Source organism: Leuciscus leuciscus, assembly GCF_965113295.1.
Source record: "Leuciscus leuciscus genome assembly, contig: HAP1_SCAFFOLD_618, whole genome shotgun sequence".
Taxonomy (NCBI): Eukaryota; Metazoa; Chordata; class Actinopteri; order Cypriniformes; family Leuciscidae; genus Leuciscus; species Leuciscus leuciscus.
In genome coordinates this window covers 4,364-27,500 of record NW_028118121.1, presented here as the reverse complement: position 1 = coordinate 27,500, position 23,137 = coordinate 4,364, and the positions used below count along the sequence as shown (strand labels likewise).

The 23,137-nt window shown below is 37.6% G+C and overlaps 3 protein-coding genes across 4 annotated transcripts in view; 1 reads left to right on the top strand and 2 right to left on the bottom strand.

The window, feature by feature from the left end:
- The window catches only part of LOC309491836 (RNA-splicing ligase RtcB homolog), a gene marked incomplete at its 3' end in the record, with an annotated part of 8,318 nt that extends 3,850 nt beyond the window's left edge, over positions 1-4,468 (bottom strand). Inside the window, exons 1-4 of the mRNA XM_082190861.1 lie at positions 4,284-4,468; positions 4,036-4,114; positions 3,572-3,639; positions 13-112 (exon numbers count right to left, since the gene is read on the bottom strand). Coding sequence (XP_082046987.1) covers positions 13-112; positions 3,572-3,639; positions 4,036-4,114; positions 4,284-4,376 — 340 coding nt within the window. The remainder of the gene's footprint in view (positions 1-12; positions 113-3,571; positions 3,640-4,035; positions 4,115-4,283) is intronic.
- Positions 4,469-5,934: 1,466 nt separating this feature from the next.
- Positions 5,935-14,383, top strand: LOC309491834 (F-box only protein 7-like). 2 transcript variants are annotated; one of them, XM_082190858.1, is made up of 10 exons: positions 5,935-5,986; positions 6,206-6,313; positions 6,777-6,969; positions 7,967-8,197; positions 9,034-9,178; positions 10,454-10,537; positions 12,018-12,113; positions 12,209-12,385; positions 12,492-12,538; positions 13,236-14,383. In XM_082190858.1, exons 2-10 carry the CDS (start codon positions 6,207-6,209, stop codon positions 13,533-13,535), a joined length of 1,380 nt encoding a protein of 459 aa, XP_082046984.1. In that variant the 5' UTR covers positions 5,935-5,986; position 6,206; the 3' UTR covers positions 13,536-14,383. The 2 variants fall into 2 exon arrangements, with proteins under 2 accessions (XP_082046984.1, XP_082046985.1); XM_082190859.1 differs by lacking the exon at positions 5,935-5,986 and adding an exon at positions 6,082-6,098.
- Positions 14,298-18,487, bottom strand: LOC309491835 (enoyl-CoA hydratase domain-containing protein 3, mitochondrial-like). Its single transcript, XM_082190860.1, has 5 exons — positions 18,169-18,487; positions 17,113-17,234; positions 16,824-16,921; positions 16,115-16,315; positions 14,298-14,746 (listed from the first exon to the last, which is right to left on the bottom strand). Exons 1-5 carry the CDS (start codon positions 18,297-18,299, stop codon positions 14,414-14,416), a joined length of 885 nt encoding a protein of 294 aa, XP_082046986.1. The 5' UTR covers positions 18,300-18,487; the 3' UTR covers positions 14,298-14,413.
- Positions 18,488-23,137: the final 4,650 nt, after the last annotated feature.

Below are 23,137 nucleotides of genomic sequence, written 5' to 3'. Positions count from 1 at the left end.
TCCATTACGTACCGGGAGAGACCACAGCATCCGGGTTTGACATGTCAAACGCAGCCATGTTTCCGATAGCAAACCCGTATCCCGAGTGGACGTCGGGTAAGCCGATAGACCGCTGCAAAACACATGTGAACCAGGAAACCGTGAGCAGTGATATATGGAGCAGTGGACAGACTGAGCTGACAAAGCACTGCTAAATTATATTATTTAAAATGATGGGGGAAAAAACTTAAATGTATACTTTCACTTATGCACCTACATTTTAATCTAAAATCCTGATGTTAACCCTTTAAGTGTCACCCCCCTTTTTTTGAATAGACATGAAAATTCACTTTCCGAATGCTTTGGAATATAGACGCAAGATTGGTCTTGTTTTAAAGAAGACATTTGAAGTGAAATAGATTAACCCTTTAAGACCGACGGGAGCGCCGGCGCTCCCGTTTGCGTGTGTCTGTTTAAGAGCCTATAGAAACTGAAACCAAATCGCTAGCTCAATAACTCTTTTTGCATACAAAACCAGAGATGTAACATGTTCAGATCAAGCCTCCAACATGCTCCTGTTGCGTTCTTTTCACCCTCTAATGAGTCTGTACAAATTGCGTAATATGCGTTTACAAAAAAAAAAACCACACAAAAATGCATTGCACGTCTTTGCACACATGTTCTGTAGATCTGCGATTGATAGTTACATCTTCCGATGCTCATTGACGTATCACGTTCTGTGCACTATGACCCCAAAGGTTGTCACATGTTGTGACGTCACACGCTGCGTCATTTGACCATGCGTTTGTCTCCCATTTGCTGTACTGGTATGTTTCTTTCTTTTCGTTATTGTCTTTTTATCATTGCTTCATTTTATCATTTATTTCTCCTTTACACACTCACAAATACACTTTTACAAATGCAAGCACATTCACACACACACACACACACACGCGCGCACGCACGTAACATAGTCTAAACGAAAGTACATGGACGCGGATGTTTTGGCAATACTAATTGCGTCCGATGAAGATGAACTCTCCGTCTGCTCATCGGCTCCAGATTCCGTTTCAAGGACGAAGCCGACTTTCTTGAAGGAATAGATCCGTCCCAGGAAGAAAGCCAGGTGTGCAGCCAAAGAAAGAAATGACGTGCAGTGCATTGTGTTTTTTTTCTTTTTTTTCTTTGTTTTTCTTTTGTTTTTGTAAACGCATATTACGCAATTTGTACAGACTCAAATGAGTGTATCTTAGAAACTAATTTATGTAAACAGTTCAAATCAATTCTGTATAGTTTTAAATTGTTTTATCAGGAAGAAAGCCAGGTATGCAGCCAAAGAAAGAAATGATGTGCAATGCATTTTTGTTTTTTGTTTGTTTTTCTTTTGTATTTGTAAACGCATATTACGCAATTTGTACAGACCTATAAATGAGTGTATCTTAGAAACTAATTTATGTAAACAGTTCAAATCAATTCTGTATAGTTTAAAATCGTTTTATGCACGTTTTTCACATTGACAAGTTTGAGGTTGGCATTTATCAAATTTCTGTATTGAATAAAACATGTAGAAAAAAAATATGATTTTTTTTATTTTTTATTTTTATTGCACTTTTGAGATATTTATCTAGTTACTATTGATTTATTACAAATATAGCCTTCAAATTGGGAAAGTAAGGATTATTTTGATGTATGGCATATGAAAATGCTCAAAAGAATGACAGCACAGCATGTAAAAATACAAAGATATACTCTGGCAGAACTGTTCTATGGTAGGTCATAAAGGGTTAAGAAAGTGAAACAGATCAAAAGTTATAGAAGTTTTAGTTTATGAAAATGTATTTAAATCAATTTAATTATTCATATTTTATAGAAAATATATATTTTCAAAACATGATGAACTCTAAAACTGCAAGAAAATGAAAGCCAAAAATCTGAACAAGCTGTGTTTCAAATTTTAGGTTGATATCTCAAAAAATGAGCTTTCAGTGAGATTTTGTTTGGGCGCAGTACCGGACGCTTCCACTAGGTGACAACCAGACTCCATTACTGCCCATATAAGGGCGCCTCCATTTCCATATGTGGTTTGAGTGATCTGAACCATACATTTCCAAAATTTTCATACAATTTATGAAGTAGACATCCTATTCAGAAGTAGTATGGGAAGTTTGGCAGATTTTTATATGAATTCAACCTCTAATAAACACACAAAAAGAACACGTATGTGCCCTATAGCTCGCTGCCACATCACAAATGGTGAATCTATTGTTTTTTCTTTATATTTAAAACATTTTCAGACCTTTTTTTCTAAAAAAATAATGGAAGTTATCTTTTGAATTCTTGGCATGAAAACAAACTGAGGTTTCTACCATTCTTTCATGATTTTTCATGTTCATTACTATTTCAAAATAAAGGTCTGAACACGCCTTAAGCCCCGTTCACACTACAAGCGACACGATACCATTGATTTCAATGGGGAGCGGGCGACTTCCGGCGACAGTGACCGTTGGAGACTGGATGGGGCGTGTCCAGCGACGCGACACAGTTGAGATCTGTTCAACTTTATGCAAATGAAGAGTAACTTTCGGGAGCGACAACCAATAGGAGTTAAGTCAGTAGGGCGCGCGTGATCCGTCACTCTTCAGTGCCGAGTCCGACCGAGGCAAGATGAATGAGAAGTTTATTTTAGCAGTCAGAAACTGTCCAATAATGTATGATATGTCTCCGTGTACATACAGTGGTACTGACTCCGAGCCTGAATGGTTTCGTGAACTCAGAAAGACCAGTATTTGCCCATTTGCTGCAGTTAAACAGCCGCGATCGCAAAGAGCACTCGCTGTTTCTCATTCATCTTTAATATTATGCATTTTATGTACTGATTCCATTTATATTTAGACTTTTCCTTCCAAAATGTTAGCTTGTAGTGGCAAGAAAACAATTTGTTGTCTACAGCATGGAGTAACATCCGTGTTCTGTGAATGTCACTCACAAACATTACTAGGCAACCAGTAGTGGGAACGCCCACTAGCGACCGCAACGCCAGCCACTGGCGACAGCTTTAGGAGTATGAAAATATTCTTGTTGCAAATTGATAAATTACGACTCTAATTTATTTTGAAGATATGTCACCAAATCTTTCAAATGATATATAGTTTGTTAAGATTGATTTAGGATATTACTGTTTTAAATATGTAATGGATTTGGGCCCCCTGGTGGGCCGGTGACACTTAAGTAAAAAACATCCATGCTGTTGGTCAACGACCCATCTGTTCAAATACACCCCCATTTTGGTAATTAATACAATTGACCTACTACAGTTAAACACCTTTTGAAAGGCAAAGTAGTGGCTTTATATAGTAGATATTTATAAATTATAGTTATTGATTGATTGTTTGACAAATAAGTTGTAAAACTTCAAAATTAGTAATTGTCATATTTATGATATTTGTTGTGCTAGGGACTTTTATTTTGACAATCTCGAGTTTCTGCGCTACTTTGACAAATCTGAAATGTAAGAGATGTTCATGTATTTTTTTTTTTGCTGAAAGCAAGGTTATGCATTTCATGTGATGATAAATCCTGCTATTTTACTCACATGTACGATTCCCGGCAGCGCGGCAACGTTTCCGATTTGCTTCATAGCAGGCAAGAAACCCCCAAACCCTGTGAAAACACATCAAGAGTATCTCTCACTAATACTGACTCACAGTTTATATGTTCTATTCAAATCAGCAATTACAATTTCTATTGGCTAAAACAATGCTTTAATGCGTTATGTCATTATCATGAATTTTGTACCATTTCTGGGATAATTGACCCCACACATAATGATAATGAACCTTCAGTCTGTGCACAAGCTGTGTTTTATGACTATGATTGACAGACGTGTTTGATTATTGAGTTCCTGAAGTATTTAATTTCTAAGCCAATCATCTTTGAGATGAATCACCATGTTACAAACTTTGATTTAGGGCAAAAAGGACTATGTAAATGAACTTCTTCACACTACTGTTATAATGTTGTTTGTACAAATGGCTCAGTAAAACGTCGTGACGTCACCTCCACCGCGACAGGCGTTTCTCAGCTCCTCAAACATCAGCTTCTCCAGTGGATCATTGACATAGAAAATGCCCTCCACCTGAGGATCAAACATCATTCAACATTTAACTCAATCAGACACAAAGTGCTGTACTGTAAAGTACTGAGTACTACTAAGTTTGTTATTGATGTAATGTTGAGATTCTCTATATGCGTCACTGAATCATGAGTGTAACGTTACACGTCTGCGCTTCTGACACGTGATTTACCTGCATATTAGGCACGAAGCCCTTCTTAATGCGCCAGCAGTTTTTGTGGACTTTATCCAGATACTGAAGCTCATCGTTATACGTGCGACTCATTTTAAAATGAAATTAATGAACGCACTTTTTACACTCCTCACACGCTCCTCCGGTTCTTCCACTTCTTCTTCTCTTGGCTTTTATATGGACTGTCGCGGGTTTGTTGTTCATGATGTTCAGCGCCGCCTAACGCTCCACGAGGTTATTGCAATTAATGTATTAAATGGAGAGAAATATATAAACTTAGTGAACATGGGATAAAGCTGACAAAGCACTGTAAAATAACGAGTATATTAATAAAATAATAATGATATATTTTTTAATTATATTTAAACTAACGGGGAAAAGCACAGAAAATGTACACTTTCAACGGACCCTTTTCACTAAAGGCCATTGCACACTGAGTCCGAAATTCGCATCCGAAATTTTCGCACGTTAAAAATAATATTCGACCTCATGTTATGTCAATCACGCTTGCACACTGTCTACGAAACTTTCGTCCGTAATAAAAAAAATCGGATCGGGTTCGATTTTCTGCGTTTTTCGCATCCACAGCCAGTATTTTGAGAGGTTTTTTGGACAATTCAGAGCCACCGTACAAGCGAACGACAAAATCCACAATGGATTGAGCAGCCAATTCGATTACTAATCATGTATTATTTGGGTATAAAATATAACCTGTATACAGCTGTTCTGTCTGCCCAGCGCTTCCGCCGGCCGTGTGTGTGTGTGCGCGTGTGCGTGTAGGCTGTGTGTGTGTGTGTGTGTGTGTGTGTGTGTGTGTGTGTGTGTTTGTGTGTGTGTGTGTGTGTGTGTGTGTGTTCGCGCGCGCGCCCATACCTTAGACATATACTGCCAGTGTCTTTTCAGGATCGATTGGTTCACGGAAATTGGTGGTCTTCTTTTTGGCTCCAGTATCGCTAGCAAAGCATCAAACTGTTCCACTGACATTCTGAGGTAAATTTTGAATCGTTTGGGATAATTTCGCAACTCCTTGATAAGGAGGTGAAACTCCTTCCTCTCGGCGCAATCTCAGGATTGGATGGACCCAATATTTCCTCTTTCTTTTTCTCTTTTTAAGAAGAAAGAGGGCAACAAAAACAAAATCATCCTCACTGCTTGACGAATCCATTTTGTATTTTTTGCGTTTTTTCCCGCAAAGGTTTAATAAATACGCATCGGACTCAGTGTGCAAGGTTTCTGTGCGTGACGAATTTTAAGGCTGACGAACACGAAAAAACGCATACGAAAATTTCGGACTCAGTGTGCAATGGCCTTAACAGTGATGATGACGCGTTTTAACGGTCATCTGTATCGTAAATCCTGCGTTTTATATCTTAAGTTTTTTATATATATTTTTTTAAATGTATTTACATATATAACACTATACTTTGTGTTATATTAACTTTGCATCAAATTACAAAAAAATACGACTTTGCCGTCTTGTTGCTGTATATATTAGATATTTATAAATAAATATTTATAAACTGTAATTTATACATTTAAATACATATTGACTATTTGATTGACAAATAATGTTATGAAACTTGACAATGAGTTGGCAGATTTATTTAAGGAATGCTAATGGCATGGGACTTTTATTTTGACAGTCTCTCGCTCAGCAGTTCTGCTCGCCTGCAGTTACTGCGCTACTTTGACGTATCTGAAAGGTGAGTGATGTTTACATTTGTTCAGTCTCGTTAATAGTTAAATTAACACATTAATTCGAGGTTTTTCTCTTTGAATATGCAGTGGCACCGAACACTGAACTAAATTCAGCAGGTAACGGTGAAATATCGCTGTGTAGTTTAGCTGTTAGTGAAAGTAAAAGCGGTTCTGGAGAGTTTCTGTGAAGTGAAAGCGAATCTGCGGATCTGTTTTCTCTCTAGAATGAAGCTCCGGGTCCGAATCAACAAAGACACCAGGCGACTGGAACTGGACGGACCAGAACCGACTCTGTCCGAGCTCAGAGTCCGGATCAGAGACACTCTGCTGGGGTGAGCTAGCTTTCATTAGGTGTCTTTATGTATTTCCAGTGGGTTATTTTAGTGCTTCAGTTAGTGACCAAGCTTACATTTCAGTTTTTCATCTGTCACTGTTGATTATATTTACTTATACTTGTCTATACATATTTGTTTTGTTGTTTATACTTGATGTACACACAATTATAATTATACACCTAAACATTTGCTGCTGATTATTATTATTATCTGGATTTTCCACATGAGTTTGGTTTGATAGTATTGCACAGATATAATGTTCACACTTTCATTTCTGCCCATCTGAAGCACCGGCAAGCCATACTCATTTCCAGGATATGAATTGCTGATTTCACTAGTTAAAATGATAATTCTTGATATCAGGAATTAGATTTCTACTAGTAACATCAGGAATTACATCTGGAAGTGAATAAAAGTCAGAACGGCTTGACATCTGTCATCTCTTTCTCTTCCTGTGCAGATCTGATGTGGAGTTCCGGCTGTCTCTGAACGGGACGGAGGAGCTTTTGGACACGGGACAGACGCTGTCCTCCGCTGGGGTTGTTTCTGGAGATATGATCAGTGTGATTTTGCCCCAGGGCAGCTCTCAGCAAACACAGACTGCCCCAGAAACCCCGAGTGGAGCAGAAAACACACCCGGCTCCAGCGAGGAGGTGAGATCCCAGCCGCAAATATATCACTGTTGGACAGGAGGATTAAAATAATACAGTATCTCAGGACCATACAAACATAAACACACACACACACACACACACACACACACACACACACATATATATATATATATATATGTATTAGATATTGAAGTTTGTTAATACGAGATTTAGAATTTAGTGCATTATACAAACTATAATATACACAAAATATTGTGCATTCATTTGATTACCACTGTTTTTATTATTATAAAGTTGCATTAAATCATAGAATCTAAAAAATAATAAATTTCATAGGGCACTATTATTTATTAAAATTTTTGTAAATTATTACAATTATTAAATTGTTAAAGTTTTATGAATTAGAATTTTTTTTAATGATTAAAAATGAATTAAACCATTAAAAAAGAATCCAGATAAATGAAAACAGTCAACATAGAATTTCTGAAAAGGCTCTATTATGGTTCAATTTAATACATTTTAAATTGTTAAAGTTTTATGCATTCGATTGGATTAGACATCCTGATTTTTGAACTTTTATTTTAAAAATGTAAACATAAAACACATAATTTTGGAAAAATAAAACAAAAGCGATTTACCAGGGCCCTAAAACTGCATCGCTGGCATTAATTTATAAGCAGCAACAACCAAAGAAAAGAAAGTGAAATGACAAACACCCTGATGTGTGTGTGCGTGTGTGTGTGTGTGTGTGTGTGTGTGCGTGTGTGTGTGTGCGTGTGTGTGTGTGCGTGTGCGTGTGTGTGTGCGTGTGTGTGTGTGTGTGCGTGTGTGTGTGTGCGTGTGTGTGTGCGTGTGTGTGTGCGTGTGTGTGTGCGTGTGTGTGTGCGTGTGTGTGTGCGTGTGCGTGTGCGTGTGCGTGTGTGTGTGCGTGTGCGTGTGCGTGTGCGTGTGCGTGTGCGTGTGTGCGTGTGCGTGCGTGTGTGTGCGTGTGTGTGCGTGCGTGTGCGTGTGTGTGTGTGTGTGTGTCCTGACTCAGGCCGGTGGCACAGACAGCATCAGTGCGAGGGATGCTGTGATGGAGGAGTGGCTGGAGGACGAGGAGTGTGTGTCCGCTCCTCCACCGCTCCTGTGCTGTGAGACGGAGGAGGAGGGAGTGATTCCTCACACGCTCGAGAGGCTCCTGGACTCAGCGAGATGCAGAAACACATCAGACTGTCTGATGCTGGCGGCACATTTACTGCTGCTGGAGACCGGCTTCCTTCCACAGGTCAGAGGTCACCTGATTCAATACAGTTCAGTTCAATTCACGTTTATTAGTACAGCGCTTTTCACAATACACATCATTTCAAAGCAGCTTTACAGAAAGTGCATGAGTCTATACTACAATTTAGAGTGATCTGTCTATGTTATGTATTTCAGAAATGTAAATATACAAAATCAAAGTTAGCTAATTTTGTTTTTAATTTTAACAATGTAGTAATTTAATGCAAATACAATGAGCTCATTGAAGTAATGATCACCCCTGCTGACCCCTCACATTCGCTCTGAACCCTGGAATTAAAGAGGATCTCTCTTTAGTGTGTAATGTTGCTGTATGAGCATGAAAAAGCTCCAGTTATTCTCTATATCAGTGTCAGTGTTTCTGAACTCCTGAAATGCCTCCATTGTAGTCTTGAGTTTCTTCCGGGAACGAACATGTCACAATATTCCTCATTATAATAATGAATGTGCAGAATAAAGGGGCGGGGCCTGGTTGAGTTAGTTAGTAGTGTGTTAAACTGGTGGTTATGGTGGTTATTATTAACTAATCTCAGTTAATATTAATTTCAACATTTACTAATACATTATTTAAATCAATGGTTGTGCTTGTTAGCATTATTTAATGCACTGTGAACATGAACAGCTGGATTATTATTAACTAACATTAACAAAGATTAATAAATACAGTAACAAATGTATTGCTCGTTGTTAGTTCATGTTAGTTAATACATTAACTAATGAACTTTATTGTAAAGTGTTACCGTTCCATGCATGTTTATTACTGCCATACGCCATATCACCGGCACGACTCATAAGTCTCACATCGGTTATTCTCTCTTTCAGGGTTCTAATGTGAACTCAGGCGAGATGCCGATTGGCTGGCGGGCGGCAGGGGGCGTGTACAGGCTTCAGTACGCCCACCCACTTCTGGAGAACAGCCTGGTGTCAGTGGTGTCTGTGCCGATGGGCCAAACGCTCGTCATTAATGGTGGGTTAATCTACATAAGGGCTGTGGAACGGTTCATGAAAATAATGGTTCAGTTCACTTGTCACGGTTCGAGAGTCGAGACACGTGTGTATTGTTCGGGTCTGGTGTGTTTCTAAAATACAATCATGATGTGCGCCGTCGCGGCTGGTTAGGACAAAACTCTGATTAACATGGAAAAGCTTTTATATAACATGGCATAGCTTTTATCACGTCTGTGGCCGGTTTCACAAAGCTATGTTAGACCGGTCTATAGTGTTAGACTAGTCTAAAATGTGCTCATAGGCTAGGCTAATGCAAGTTAGACTGTTTCACACAAATAAAGACTGACTTAATTTAGACCAAAAACATTAGACACCCCAGGCTAACTTAGGTCTAAGACTCTGTTACCTTGGTAACCAGCAGTTACAATCAGTCACATTACAAACAGCCAAAAGAAAAGTGAAAATGGCTCATAATTTAAACATTTCTTCTTGTTACTACATTCTCCGCTAAATTTCCCAAGTAAAATGTCTTTGTAACTGTTATACTCCTCCAACACACACATCTCTTCCGCTGGGGTAAACTGCACTGAGCGGCTGAACGCGCTTACTCGATCCGCCATGTTTTTTGTTTTGTAAAGTGTCTTATTTTACCCAGAATGCATTGCAGTGTAGTCCTACTTAAGATAGTCAGAGTCTTCAGTACTTTGTGCAACGGTCTGATTTAGATGTCTATCTGAAGTCTGACTATCTACTATATCTAAGCCATAGTCAAAGTCTATCTGTGTGAAACCGGCCCCTGGTTAGGACACGGTGTAACAGGGACAAGCCTTATAAATTTGACAATAAGTGTTTTTGTTCTCAGCTACAATTTGTCTAAGGCCAACAGTTCTAAACCCTATTACAAATAAATGAAAAGCCTGTTGAAATGAACAACATCTCCACTTTTGCTGGATCAGAATCTCACAGATTTAATTTATGATCATCAGTGTCACAGTAATGTGTCTATTCCTAAGATCAAGCTGCCTCATTCTTTCAGTTTTCTGATCACATGACTTTGAGATGATTTATTTTTGAAATACTGTAAATGCTAGATTATAAGGCTATATGATTTAAGCTGAGGTATGGTATTTCTAAAGTGTTAAAAAGGAAAAAACATTAATAATGTATACCGAATCTAACCGAAAACCGTGACCAGAGCCGAACGGAGGATTTTGTGAACCGTTCCAGCCCTAATTGTTATTGGTCAGCACTGTCTCCTCTCAGCTGAGGATGTTGTTTATGTGTTATGAAACAGCTGTTCTTAAGATGGACAAGACTATGGAGAACTCCCGCAAGCTGGTGCTGAAGCCAGAGGCTTATGTGACCGCTGATTGGGCCGGTACGTTTATATTGCATTTAACATTATTCAATACAAGATTGATTGTATTGATTATTACAGAAGCTGATCCTTAAAGTCCTGATGAATCTTCCGTATTATTCCCAAGCACACAATTATAATGATGTTCTCATTATCATTTTATTTAGCCTATATGACAGTCAGGCTCCAATCATATTTCAAGCAATTCAAACCCATCATGTTGAACAGTGCGCATCTGAAGCGTCTCAGCTGAAGGAAATAATTCATTATTTATCGGCTTTAATATATCGGCCAGATTTTCTTATCAGGCTAATAACATTAAGCCAATAACCGATATGGTGGCCGATATATCATAGATCCCTATTATTTTGTCAACATTGGACAAAGACATTTTGATTACACATTACAAGGTCAAAAATGTTTTAAGGAGAAAATACTCAGACTTATGAGTTTACACATGGTTTGTCTTAAAGCATATTAAAAACACCACATAGACGTACAGTACAGGCCAAAAGTTTGGACACATTACTATTTTTAATGTTTTTGAAAGAAGTTTCTTCTGCTCATCAAGCCTGCATTTATTTGATCAAAAATACAGAAAAAAAAATGTATATTGTGATATATTATTACAATTTAAAATAATTGGTTTTCAATTTATTATACTTTAAACTATCATTTATTTCTGTGATGCAAAGCTGAATTTTCAGGATCATTACTCCAGTCTATCACATGATCCTTTAGAAATCATTCTAATATTCTGATTTATTATGAGTGTTGGACACAGTTCTGATGCCTAATATATTTGATAAATAAAAGGTTAAAAAGAACTGCATTTATTCAAAATAAAAAAATATTTTCTAATAATATAAATCTTCTTTACTATCACTTTTTATCAATTTAACACATCCTTGCTGAATAAAAGTATTGATTTATTTCAAAAAATAAAAAATAAAAATGACTGACCAGTAGTGTATATTGCTGTTACAGAAGATTTCTATTTTTAAAACATTTGCTTCTTTTTTTCTTCTTTTTTAAAAACTTTTTATTCATCAAAGTATCCTTTAAAAAGTATCACAGGTTATGAAAAAATATTAAGCAGCAGAACTGTTTCCAACTTTGATAATGAATCATCATATTAGAATGATTTCTAAAGGATCATGTGATAGACTGGAGTAATGATCCTGAAAATTCAGCTTTGCATCACAGAAATAAATGATCATTTAAAGTATAATAAATTGAAAACCAATTATTTTAAATTGTAATAATATATCACAATATACATTTTTTTTTTCTGTATTTTTGATCAAATAAATGCAGGCTTGATGAGCAGAAGAAACTTCTTTCAAAAAAATTAAAAATAGTAATGTGTCCAAACTTTTGGCCTGTACTGTATAAACAACATTAAAAACTTGATTTTCACCACAGGGGGAGTTTAAAGTGGTAATAGACTTGTTGCTCACGGATGTTTTTATATTTAAGCTGAAGTTGTGTGTTTCCACAGGCGGCAGCGCAGGCGTCGTCTACAGAGACTTAAGCAAACTGTCTCGTCTCTTTAAAGATCAGCTGGTGTATCCGCTCATGGCCGCTGCCAGACAGGGTGATTATTCCTCTCGCAATGCGCTCAAACGTGTGGTAACGTGTGTCCATTCAGAGTGTTTAATGTGTGTGTGTGTGTGTGTGTGTGTTCTGCAGCGCTGGGTCTGCCGGCTCTGTTCGGTCTGGCTGTTCTTCCTCCTGAGCTCCTGTTGCGTGTGTTACGGCTCCTGGACGTCGTCTCTCTCGTCTCGCTGTCGGCTGTGTGCCGAGACCTGAACGTCGCTACCCAAGATCCTTCACTCTGGAGACACCTGCTGCACAGAGACTTTAGGGGTATATCTATCTAACCAGACACACTCGCACACACAGTAACACTAAACACTAAACACACATCAGACAGATGAAGTGTAACTGAGACGAGTGTTGTGTGCTTTTGCAGTGCGTTTCTCTGCAGGAAATCAACAGAGAGACACTGACTGGAGAGAGGTGAGCAAAACATCTGTCAATCATATCTAGAAACCATCTCTTATAGCATTGGCTCTCACTAATTATCAAAAAACTGAAATTACTTATGATCATGTTCTGCAATATTATAATCAAAACACATTCAATTCAATGGCAATGCAATATTAAATTTAGAAATTTATTTATTTTTAATATGCTTATTAAAGGATTAATATTTAATATCTATCACACAATCTATTTTTTTAAGTTAAAAATCAGTAATCATATTTTTTATGCATATACAAGACTTTTGATTTTATGATGTAATAATGTAACAACAAAATAAAAATTTTAACTGATAAGAGGAATTTAAATTTAGTAGTTTATTTATTTTTAATATAATTATGAAAGGAGTAATTTCTCACTGACCCTCGAGTCACCAAACAATCTAAACTGAATATTACATTCTTAATTTGATTACTTTAATAAATGCTCTTCTAAACCCTTAGCTCTGCTTCTGAACCGTCATTATTGTCAATATTGAATTGACTTGAGATGAATAATGACACTGTTGTGATAATGCTGAATTGAACTCATTTCATAATTGATGAACTTGACACAGTTGAGCTGAATAATGACACCATCTCTTTAGAGAATTTGTCTCATATCTGATATGACACATGATATTGAAACACTCTGTATTGTATAAAGCTGACTCGACTTTTCGCTTTGCCCTCAGCTTTACAAAAAGAAGTATAAACAGAAGAATGTACACAGATGCCGCTTTTATCCACACCACGTTCCTCCGATTTTCCCTCTTTCCCCGTTCCCGTCCCCCCCGCTCCCCCTTCCGCTCCCGCTCTACCCTCCCGGCATCATCGGAGGAGACTACGACCAATCACCTGTTCTTCTGCCCCGCCCACGCTTCGACCCCATTGGCCCACTCCCGGGTCACCTCCCCGGATTGAGCGTTCCCATTGGCCGACGGAATCTGCGTCCGGGAGGGAGTCGACCAGACGTCAGGAGAGGTTTCATTTGAGCTCCTAAAGACTTATGTTTTCAAAACAAGTAGAGGATCAAATTATTTTTGTGTGTGTGTGTGTGTGTGTTGTCCTTCATTAATTAAAGCATTCCTGGGACGTTCAGACCAGCAAACGCATTTTAAGGGGTGGTTGATTTACTTTTCTAACTTTAGTTAGTGTGTAATGTTGCTGTTTGATCATAAACAACATCTGCAAAGTTACAACGCTCAAGAGTTCAGAGCAAAGGGAGAGATTTGCTTTTAAGAAATTGCTTGTTAAGAACTACAACAAATGGCTGGTAAGAACTACACCACATTCCTCCCTAAAATTTACATAAACCCGCCCCCTGAACACGATTTATAGATTATGACAGAATATGCTAATCAATGACTAGAAGATAACTACACATAAGCTACATAACTTCCTCAACTAACCATTCAGAAATGTTGTCACTTCTTCTTGAGTCTCTCAATGTTTGTCCGACTCCGGTTTGAACATGAAAGGCTAAAAGTTTTTGAAATGTTCAGTGTGTGTCTGTGTGAGGTAATTAAAGCCGCAAACACACAAGAGCTATTGAAGCTCCGCCCCCTGTGCCGGGAGCAGCAGCTCATTTGCATTTAAAGCGACAGACACAAAAACTGCTCAAAAAGTGACAACTTTAACATGCTATATAATCTGTGGGGTATTTTGAGCTCAAACTTCACATACACACTTGTTTGACATCTTGTGAAAAGAGCATTATACCATCCCTTTAAAAATAGGAATAATTCACCCAAAAATGAACTTTTCCCTTTATTAAGACATTACAGTTGAAGAGGCAAGATGTGTGTGAGTCACATAAACGTTCAATAAAAGGTTGTGAGTAGGTCTTGATCGTTGTGTTGTGTTTGTGGGGTCACATGTGTGCTTCCTCATCGGTGTTGCTCCACACAGGCCTGCGTTTCTCCAGGAACGCCCTGACGCCCTCCTGCCCGTCCCACAGCGCCAGGTTCTCCACCATGGCAGCAGAAGCACACGCGTACGCCTCGTCCCGGCCCTCGGACATCTGTCTGTGAAACACACTCTTCCCGAGAGCCACCACGGGCCGGCTGCACTCACACACACGCCTGGCGATGGCCAGCGTCGTCTCCTCTAACTGCTCCTCACACACCACTCTACTGACCAGCCCGTGAAGAAGAGCGTCCTGAGCCGAGATGGGGCGGCCCGTCAGCAACATCTCCATGACCACCTGGAGACGGGGAGGGGACAGCATCATACTTTCTTTCTTTCATTACTCTAAATATTAGTATTGCAACTTGTTAAAAATAAATAAATAAAAATTATCATCAAAGTTTACGGTAAAATTGTAAATTACAACAGTAATTTATTTTAGTCGTCTTTTTTTATAATTGGTTAAAATAATAATAATTATTGTCATTGTATGGTTGGTTTGATAACAGTATTATCGAATATAATTTTTATAATACAACTAATTCACAACCGTTATATTTCAGTCTTCTTGTTTATTAGTTTAAATAATAATTATAAGTTGTTATATGGTTTGATAATATTAGAATCAAATATTCATTTTTTATTTTACAGTACAATTTCAATTTACAACAGTAATATATTTGTCTTTTTATAATTGGTTAAAATAATAATTATATTTGTAAATAATTAAATTATTATTATTATTATTATATTGTTTGATAACAGTATTTGATATAATTATCAAATATTATTTTTTAACTTATCCAAAACTAATATTTCAGTCTTCTTTTTATAATAAGAGTTAATTATAAGTTATTATATGGTTTGATAATATATTTCTATTTTACAATACAATTTTAATTTACAAAAGCAGTGTATTTCAGTCTTGTTTTTATAATTGGTGTTATAATAACTATTATCAATTATTAATATTTACAATACAATTGTAATTTACAACAGTAATATACAAGTTAAAATAGAGTTAATAAAACAGTAAAACAGAGTTAAAATAATGCTAATAATAATAATAAATCATTATATGGTTTGATTATATTTTTATATAATTTTTTAATAATAATTTTAAAAAATTATATTTTGCAGTACAATAGTAATTTACAAAATAATGTTTATAATTAATTTAAAAAAAAACAATTATAATTTTTATTATTATGCCTATTATTGTTATTTTGTAAGTATTAATTTAATAATTAATACTTACAAAATAACAATAATAGGCATAATAATAAAAAAAAAAATTTTTTTAAACTAATTATAAACATTATTTTGTAAATTACTATTATTATTACTTATTATTTATTACAATTATTAATAATTATTACTTAGTGCTGTCAAATCGATCAATCGTGATGAATTGCATCTACCATAAGTATAAATATTTAATATATATGAGTGTGTGTATATATATATCTAAACTTTTCTGTTGGATGCGATTCATCGATTTGATGGCACTATTATTAATGTGTCCTTAAATGATCATTTCTTTAAAACATTATCCTCTTTAGGCCCATTTAAAGTGTTAGTGAAGGCTTTCTGACGACCCTCGTATAGTTAATCCGGCCAGATCTCACTGTTCCGGCCTTCTGACCCCCTGGAGAGGTAAACTCACCTTTCTGGGCATCGCTCGTCCGATGGCCACCGCCGGCGTGGAGCAGAACAGCCCGACACTGACGCCAGGAGTGGAGAACGTGGATTTATCCGTCGCCACAGCAATATCACAGCTGGCAACTAACTGGCAACCCGCCGCCGTGGCAACACCGTTCACCATAGCGATGACCGGCACCGGGAGGTCCTGGATCAGGGTCATGACCTTGGAGAAAAGTAGAGTTAGTCAACTGCACTGACCATAGACTGTGAAACAAGATGGACGACGCCTTCTCTCTCTTCCTATTGGTGAAGTCGCCAAAGTCCTAGACAAACTATATCTTCAGGATGTTTAGATATAAGGAATCCAAAATACAACTTACAATGTATTTAATAATATATATATTAAATACAAAGTTTATTCTTTTTTTAATAAATAATCATTTATATTATAATGTTGGTGTACTTCATATCAAGAAAGGTTCTGATGGGGTTTTATCAGACGGGCTGCGGTGTTCATTTTGTGTGAAAAGATTGCATTTGTTTTTTCGAAAAAATTTAATTTCATATATATTGTATTTATATATTTATAAATAAGTCAGGCACTCTTCCGGTTCCTCTTGGTAAATATGGCTGTTGTTTCAAGGGTTTTCCAGAACTTCTATTTCAACATGTCAAATTCAAGTACTTTAAGCACCTTGTACGAACCCTGTGTACAGTAAGTGACCTCTGACCTCTGAGCATGTCTGGAACACCCTGATGTGATGCTCACGACCCTGGGCAGAGGTCAACTCCTTAAGGTCATGACCCGAGGAAAACACAGGACCCCGCGCTGCAGAGAGAGAGACAGAGTTAGTGTGTGTGTGTGTGTGTGTGTGAGTGTGAGTGTGTGTGTGTACAGCTGGTTCTGAACGCATCTTCCTCTAGATTGACTGGGAATGTTTTGCCTGATATGATGATGACGCGCAGGTCTGGTGTGTGTGTGTGTGTGTGTGTGTGTGTGTGTGTGGACAGATGTTTTGCCTGATATGATGATGACGCGCAGGTCTGGTGTGTGTGAGTCTGTCAGGAGGTTTTCTCTCAGTGACTCCAGCATGGACAGAGACAGAGCGTTCCTCTTCCTGGGGTTGTTCAGGATAATCCTCCTGTAATCAACACACACACACACACACACACACACACACACACACACACACACACACACACTTCAGATCAGATCTGATGCTTCATTTTAAAGCACTGATTCCTGATGAATCGTTTGAAATTATTCTTTTAAAAGTTTCTTGTGAGCAAGTTTAAGTCTATACAAGATATTTACCTGATGAACTGTAACATACAGTCTCAGCTTTACTGGAAAAACGCATATTCACCTCAATAACAAACACACAAAATCACACAATATTCAAGCCTAATAAAGTTTTATCAGATGTTTTGCTTGTGCAACTTTACTTACAATCAATTACAGTCAATGCTTTAACTTTTGGTTAATTAATACAATGACATTTAGACAATTTAAGTGACCAAATGCTTTTAATGTTTCTGTTTTTAATGCAGTTTTGCTTTGTGCAATAATATTGATTGGTGTATTTCGTTTATTTTGGGGGGGCCTGTCGTTATACTGAACAACTGTGGAATATCGGCACATTTATTAATGATAATATCCTGCCAAACATAATCATAACTCTTATTTTAGGACTTATTTTATTTTTAGAATCTGCTTCACCAAAAAAAAAAATTTCAAAAGAATTTGGACACCATTTCATCTTCAGTAAATAAGAAAGCAAGTAGAACGACTTAAAATGTCAAATGTTTGCAGTGTCTTTGATTTGTATACTCTAATTGATGTAAAAAATAAAATAAAATCATTTTATTCATTTATTATGAATATTATATCATATCATATTATATTTTTCTGACGTTAGCCATTAATAACTCATTTTTTCCCGTGTGTATTCTGTTGACAATGGGTGTATTTTTGTTCAATTGTTTGAATACACATAAAATGTGTATTATAAACGTGACAACTTTTCTAGCATTAATCGAGCGATGCGGGTCAGAGGTCACGCAAGAAGTTCGCACCTGATTCCGTCCTGCTGTTTTCTCAGGGTCAGAGAGGAAGAATCCGCGCTCATCTTCCTCATCCAGATCCTCCAAAACTCCCCTCTGGACTTCACAAGGTTTGACGCTTTGTAAAACCCGCTTACAATCATATTTAATCACTGCAGAGAAAGTAAATAAGCACGGGGTAGTGAAGACAGAGACAACACCGGAAGTGCATTTCAGCTGTTCTCCAAAATAAAGGTGTTTTTTGTTCAATCATTGAACATTTGCAAACAAATACATCGTGGATTAAAGTGCATATTTTGATCTATTCAACACAAAAGAACTTAAAATAACATTAAAATGTTCTCGCTGCATAATGTACTGTTGTGACCGTGCGGCGTTTCGCGCTTATATTTATTCTGTTATTAAAGCGTCTTAATCAACGAGGTTTTAAATATAAATCTATTTAAATTGTGTTCACTAATGGAATGTAGCTGCGTTTGTTATAAATTATTTATCCGTGCACCATCCGCCTTAATCATTTATAATAAAAAATATTATATATTAAAATATTTTATATTAAAAAAAAAAAAAATATATATAATTCTTAATCAAAAAAAAAAAATTAATTCAAGGTTTTCCTCGAGTTACTGCTGTAGAAAAATGTTGCAGTGGTGTAATTCACACATTTTACCACAGGAGGTTTTCATTTAAAATGTAAACGTATTTACAATTATACTACTAAATAAACAAATAAATAAATAAATAAATAAAAGGGGTCATGTGTTTCATGCGTAACGAACAATTTATGTAATATGAAATCAATGCAAAATTATTTAATGCAAAGTTTTCCTCTGACTTGAGTTATGGTTATAACTAGAAACCATTGGTATATGGTAGAAATAATTAACAGGAGTGTAATTCACAGAATTCACCACAGGAGGGCGCTCGATCAACACATTGGACTTTTTAAAATTATATTATTTATTTGTTTATTTTAACAAATCGGGAGGCAGCACAATACACAGAGAATGATTCAATCCATTTTTCATAATTTTCCCTTAGTTTAGCCATCCAACAATATATTTCGTCTTAAAACGACATGTTTTCCAGATGTTTTCAATTATTTATCAAATGATTTTAATCAATAAAAATAATTTTATGAAATGTTTTAACAGCAATGAAATAATGAACAGCAGTGTAATTCACATAATTCACCACAGGAGGGCGTTCAGACGCGAATCTTTAAATGTAAATTCTTTTTTTTTTTTTTTTTTTTAACAATTCATGGGTTTCATCAGGTCCCTTTCCACAGGTGTATTAATCAAGCACAATGCAGTCTGCATTCATAATCTAGGTGCTTGATTTTATACACCTGTGGAAAGGGACCTGATGAAACCCATGAATAAGTCATGTACAACATAGCAACAAAAATATATAATTACATAATAACAGTAGAATCAGGTGCAAAAGTGCAAGTAGACGGTCAATCGTTTCCCGAATCCCGCAACAATATTTTTTTGATTATTTTTTTTTTGTATCTTTCAGGTGATAGTCTAGTAGCCAACTAGTGAACCCGGAAATGTTGAGTACACCAAAGTTTTATTGCAGAAATGTTAAGTATGAGTCCCCAGCATACAGAAACTGCTGGATGCTAATTTGCATATGTTGAGCAATTTGCATAATTAGCATTATTAGCTTAATCGTCCATTTTGACCAGATATTTTGCACTGTATGGCCAATTTCTACAATATATGAGTGGTTTTAGAGGTTTTAGAGGATGCTGATTTCATTTTTGGCATGATTTCAAAGAGCTTATTTTATTACATATTTTAATATTGATTTATTTAGGCAAATTTTCGTTTTTTTTTTTATGGTGTACAAAATAATCTTACATTTCAGAATCATGAGTGCTCTTGTGAATATTGATGCATTGTTTTCAGGGTGTGGTGAGGCTGAATCCCCAATTCAAAAGAGGCTGAATGTTATGCATGTCTGGAGGGAAAAGCAATGCGGGTATTTGACATAACTTGGATCCTGCAACTGTACGATATATTAATGGGGTAGCTCTTTAAGACACCCAATGACCCAACATCACCTAAGCCCATCACCATGTGTGATCAACGAACTATGTACAAATATACACTATGCCATACAAGACAGGCCACGCAAGTCGCTAGGCCAACGCCCGAATGGCAGAAGGGCTGCCCAGGTTGGTCCGCAAGTCGCAAGATCCAGCAGGGACCCAGTTAAAACTCCGCCAGATGCAAGAGTTAAAACTGAGTCTGGGCAACACGGGTCAGCCCGCCAGACGCAAGGCTAACCAAGAGGACCTCGCCTGTGTAGGGTGAGAGGGCCTGTATAATGTTCAATGGCAAGACTGCTGTTAGCTACCGGACAGAATTTCTCCGCTTGGAGCTTTGTCAGACGGGGTACTTTTAGTGATGTAATCCCACAGTCTGGAGTCGCCACTCCAGGGAACAGGATCCCTGCAGGATTTTGCACAAACTGGTTCAAATCCTTCTTTTTGTGGTAAAAATGCTTTAGTTTCTTTGGTGTTGTCAAAATAAAAAAGACATGCCCCCCCAAAAAAGAGGAGTAAGAGTGGAAGCTCCAGTGGCTCAGTGGGTTGAGTGTCACTCCATCATGAGGAGAATCTGAGTTTGAATCCCACTCTTTGCTAAAATGCTTTAATATTACTGGTTTTGTCCCAATAAAAAAGACATGCCTCCCCCGAAAAAGCTGTAAGAGTGGAAGCTCCAGTGGTTCAGTGGGTTGAGCGTCGCTCCAGCATGAGGAGAATCTGAGTTAGAATCCCACTCTTTGCTAAAAGGATTTAGTTTCACTGGTTATTCCCATTAAAGAAGACATGCCTCCCCAAATAAGAGGTGAAAGAGTGGAAGTTCCAGTGGCTCAGTGGGTTGAGCATCGCTCCATCATGAGGAGAATCTGAGTTTGAATCCCGCTCTTTGCTAAAATGTTTTAGTTTCACTGGTTTTGTCCCAATAAAAAAGAGGTGTAAGTGCGGAAGCTCCAGTGGTTCAGTGGGTTGATCGTCACTCCATTGTTTAGAGAATCTGAGTTTGAATCCCACTCTTTGCTAAAAGGATTTAGTTTCACTGGTTATTCCCATTAAAGAAGACATGCCTCCCCAAATAAGAGGTGAAAGAGTGGAAGTTCCAGTGGCTCAGTGGGTTGAGCGTCGCTCCAGCATGAGGAGAATCTGAGTTTGAATCCCACTCTTTGCTAAAATGCTTTAATATTACTGGTTTTGTCCCAATAAAAAAAACATGCCTCCCCAAAAAAGAGGTGTAAGAGTGGAAGCTCCAGTGGCTCAGTGGGTTGAGCGTTGCTCCATCATGTGGAGAATCCGTGTTCGAATCCCACTCTTTGTTAAAATGCTTTAGTTTTTCACAATAAAGAAGACATGCCTCCCCAAAAAAGAGGTGTAAGAGTGGAAGCTCCAGTGGCTCAGTGGATTGAGAGTTGCTCCATCATGTAGAGAATCTGTGTTTGAATCCCACTCTTTGCTAAAATGCTTTAGTGTCACTGGTTTTGTCCAAATAAAAAAGACATGCCCCCCCAAAAAAAAGAAGTGCTGATGTGGAAGTTCCAGTGGCTCAGTGGGTTGAGCTTGTTCTCCCTGGTCGGGAGGATCCCGGTTCGAAACTGGCCTGGACACTGAAGCATGGTTGCGTTGAGGAACGGTCGCCTGATCATGATCCGAGACAGGCGTCAGGAGTGATCGGATCAGGTCAGAGAAGCTCGGAAACGAAGGGGGGAGGGAATATCCAAACTCCTCCCCCTGGGGATTTCTCGGACCATAACCAGCAGTGGTTATCTTTTACGTCAAATGTGTACTTATGTAAAAAAATATCCAGTTCTCAGACTAAGTCGACAATTTTTCAGCTGGTTTTCCTGGATAACCAGTTGCTCCACCAGGATCCTGACTAGGGCTCCTCCTCAGTCCTCCATCCTCTCATCCTCTCATCCTCCAATCACTCCATTTGTTGATTTCTTGGAGATCTGACCGGGATTCGAACCAGGAACCTCTGAACCATGAGGCAGCGCTCATACCTGTGAGCCACAGATCTCTTGGCTTTCACTTACTGGAACTCATATTTCACTGTTATGACCCCATGATTCTACAATAAACCAGTTAAAGTCAGATGAGACTCGAACCCTCGTCTCTATCGCAGCCTCGCACACAGAGACCGTGTGTTTAACCACTCACCCATCATGACCCGACTCTCACTGGTGAATATAACCAGCAGTGGTGGGATCTGAACACAGGGCATCATGATGAAAACACAACTCCTCATCTCCTGATTCACTGATCAGTGTTTTGAGCTTTTATTGTTTGCTTGAGTAAATGATGAAACACATAAGCAAAGTTGGGAGCTTTTCAGTGTCCAGGCCGGTTTCGAACCGGGATCTTCCCGACCAGGGAGAACATGCTCATACCACTGAGCCACTGGAACTACCACATGGGTGCTTTTTTTTGGGGGGGCATGTCTTTTATATTTGGACAAAACCAGTTAAACTAAAGCATTTTTACCATCAAGAGGGAATTTCCAAATCACTGAGCCACTGGGCTCAACTGCTTCAAGGAAAAGACTTTCATTGTTTCTGTGGGATTTGATCACAGGTCTCCAATCCAGTGTTGTGATTCAGAGGCACTCGTTTACCCATTACACCACTGAGTTTCAGGTAAATCATGTGCTTTATAACGTCTTTATCTTCCTTGTAGTGTAAAAACAAAGAAAAAGGTTTTTAGCAAACAATGATCCGCTCTACCACAGAGATGAACTCAGGGCTGGTTTGGTCTTTTGCATTAGATTTGATTACTTTTTTGTAGTTCAAAACTTCAAGATGTTGTACTTTTTGTCATTGTGGAAAAATACTCAATTACAATCCTTTATATTTGCTGACGTTGCAAGGATTTGTAATTATACTTCACTTTTATTATATGACTAAACAAAAAATATTTGTTAAAACTGAGCTA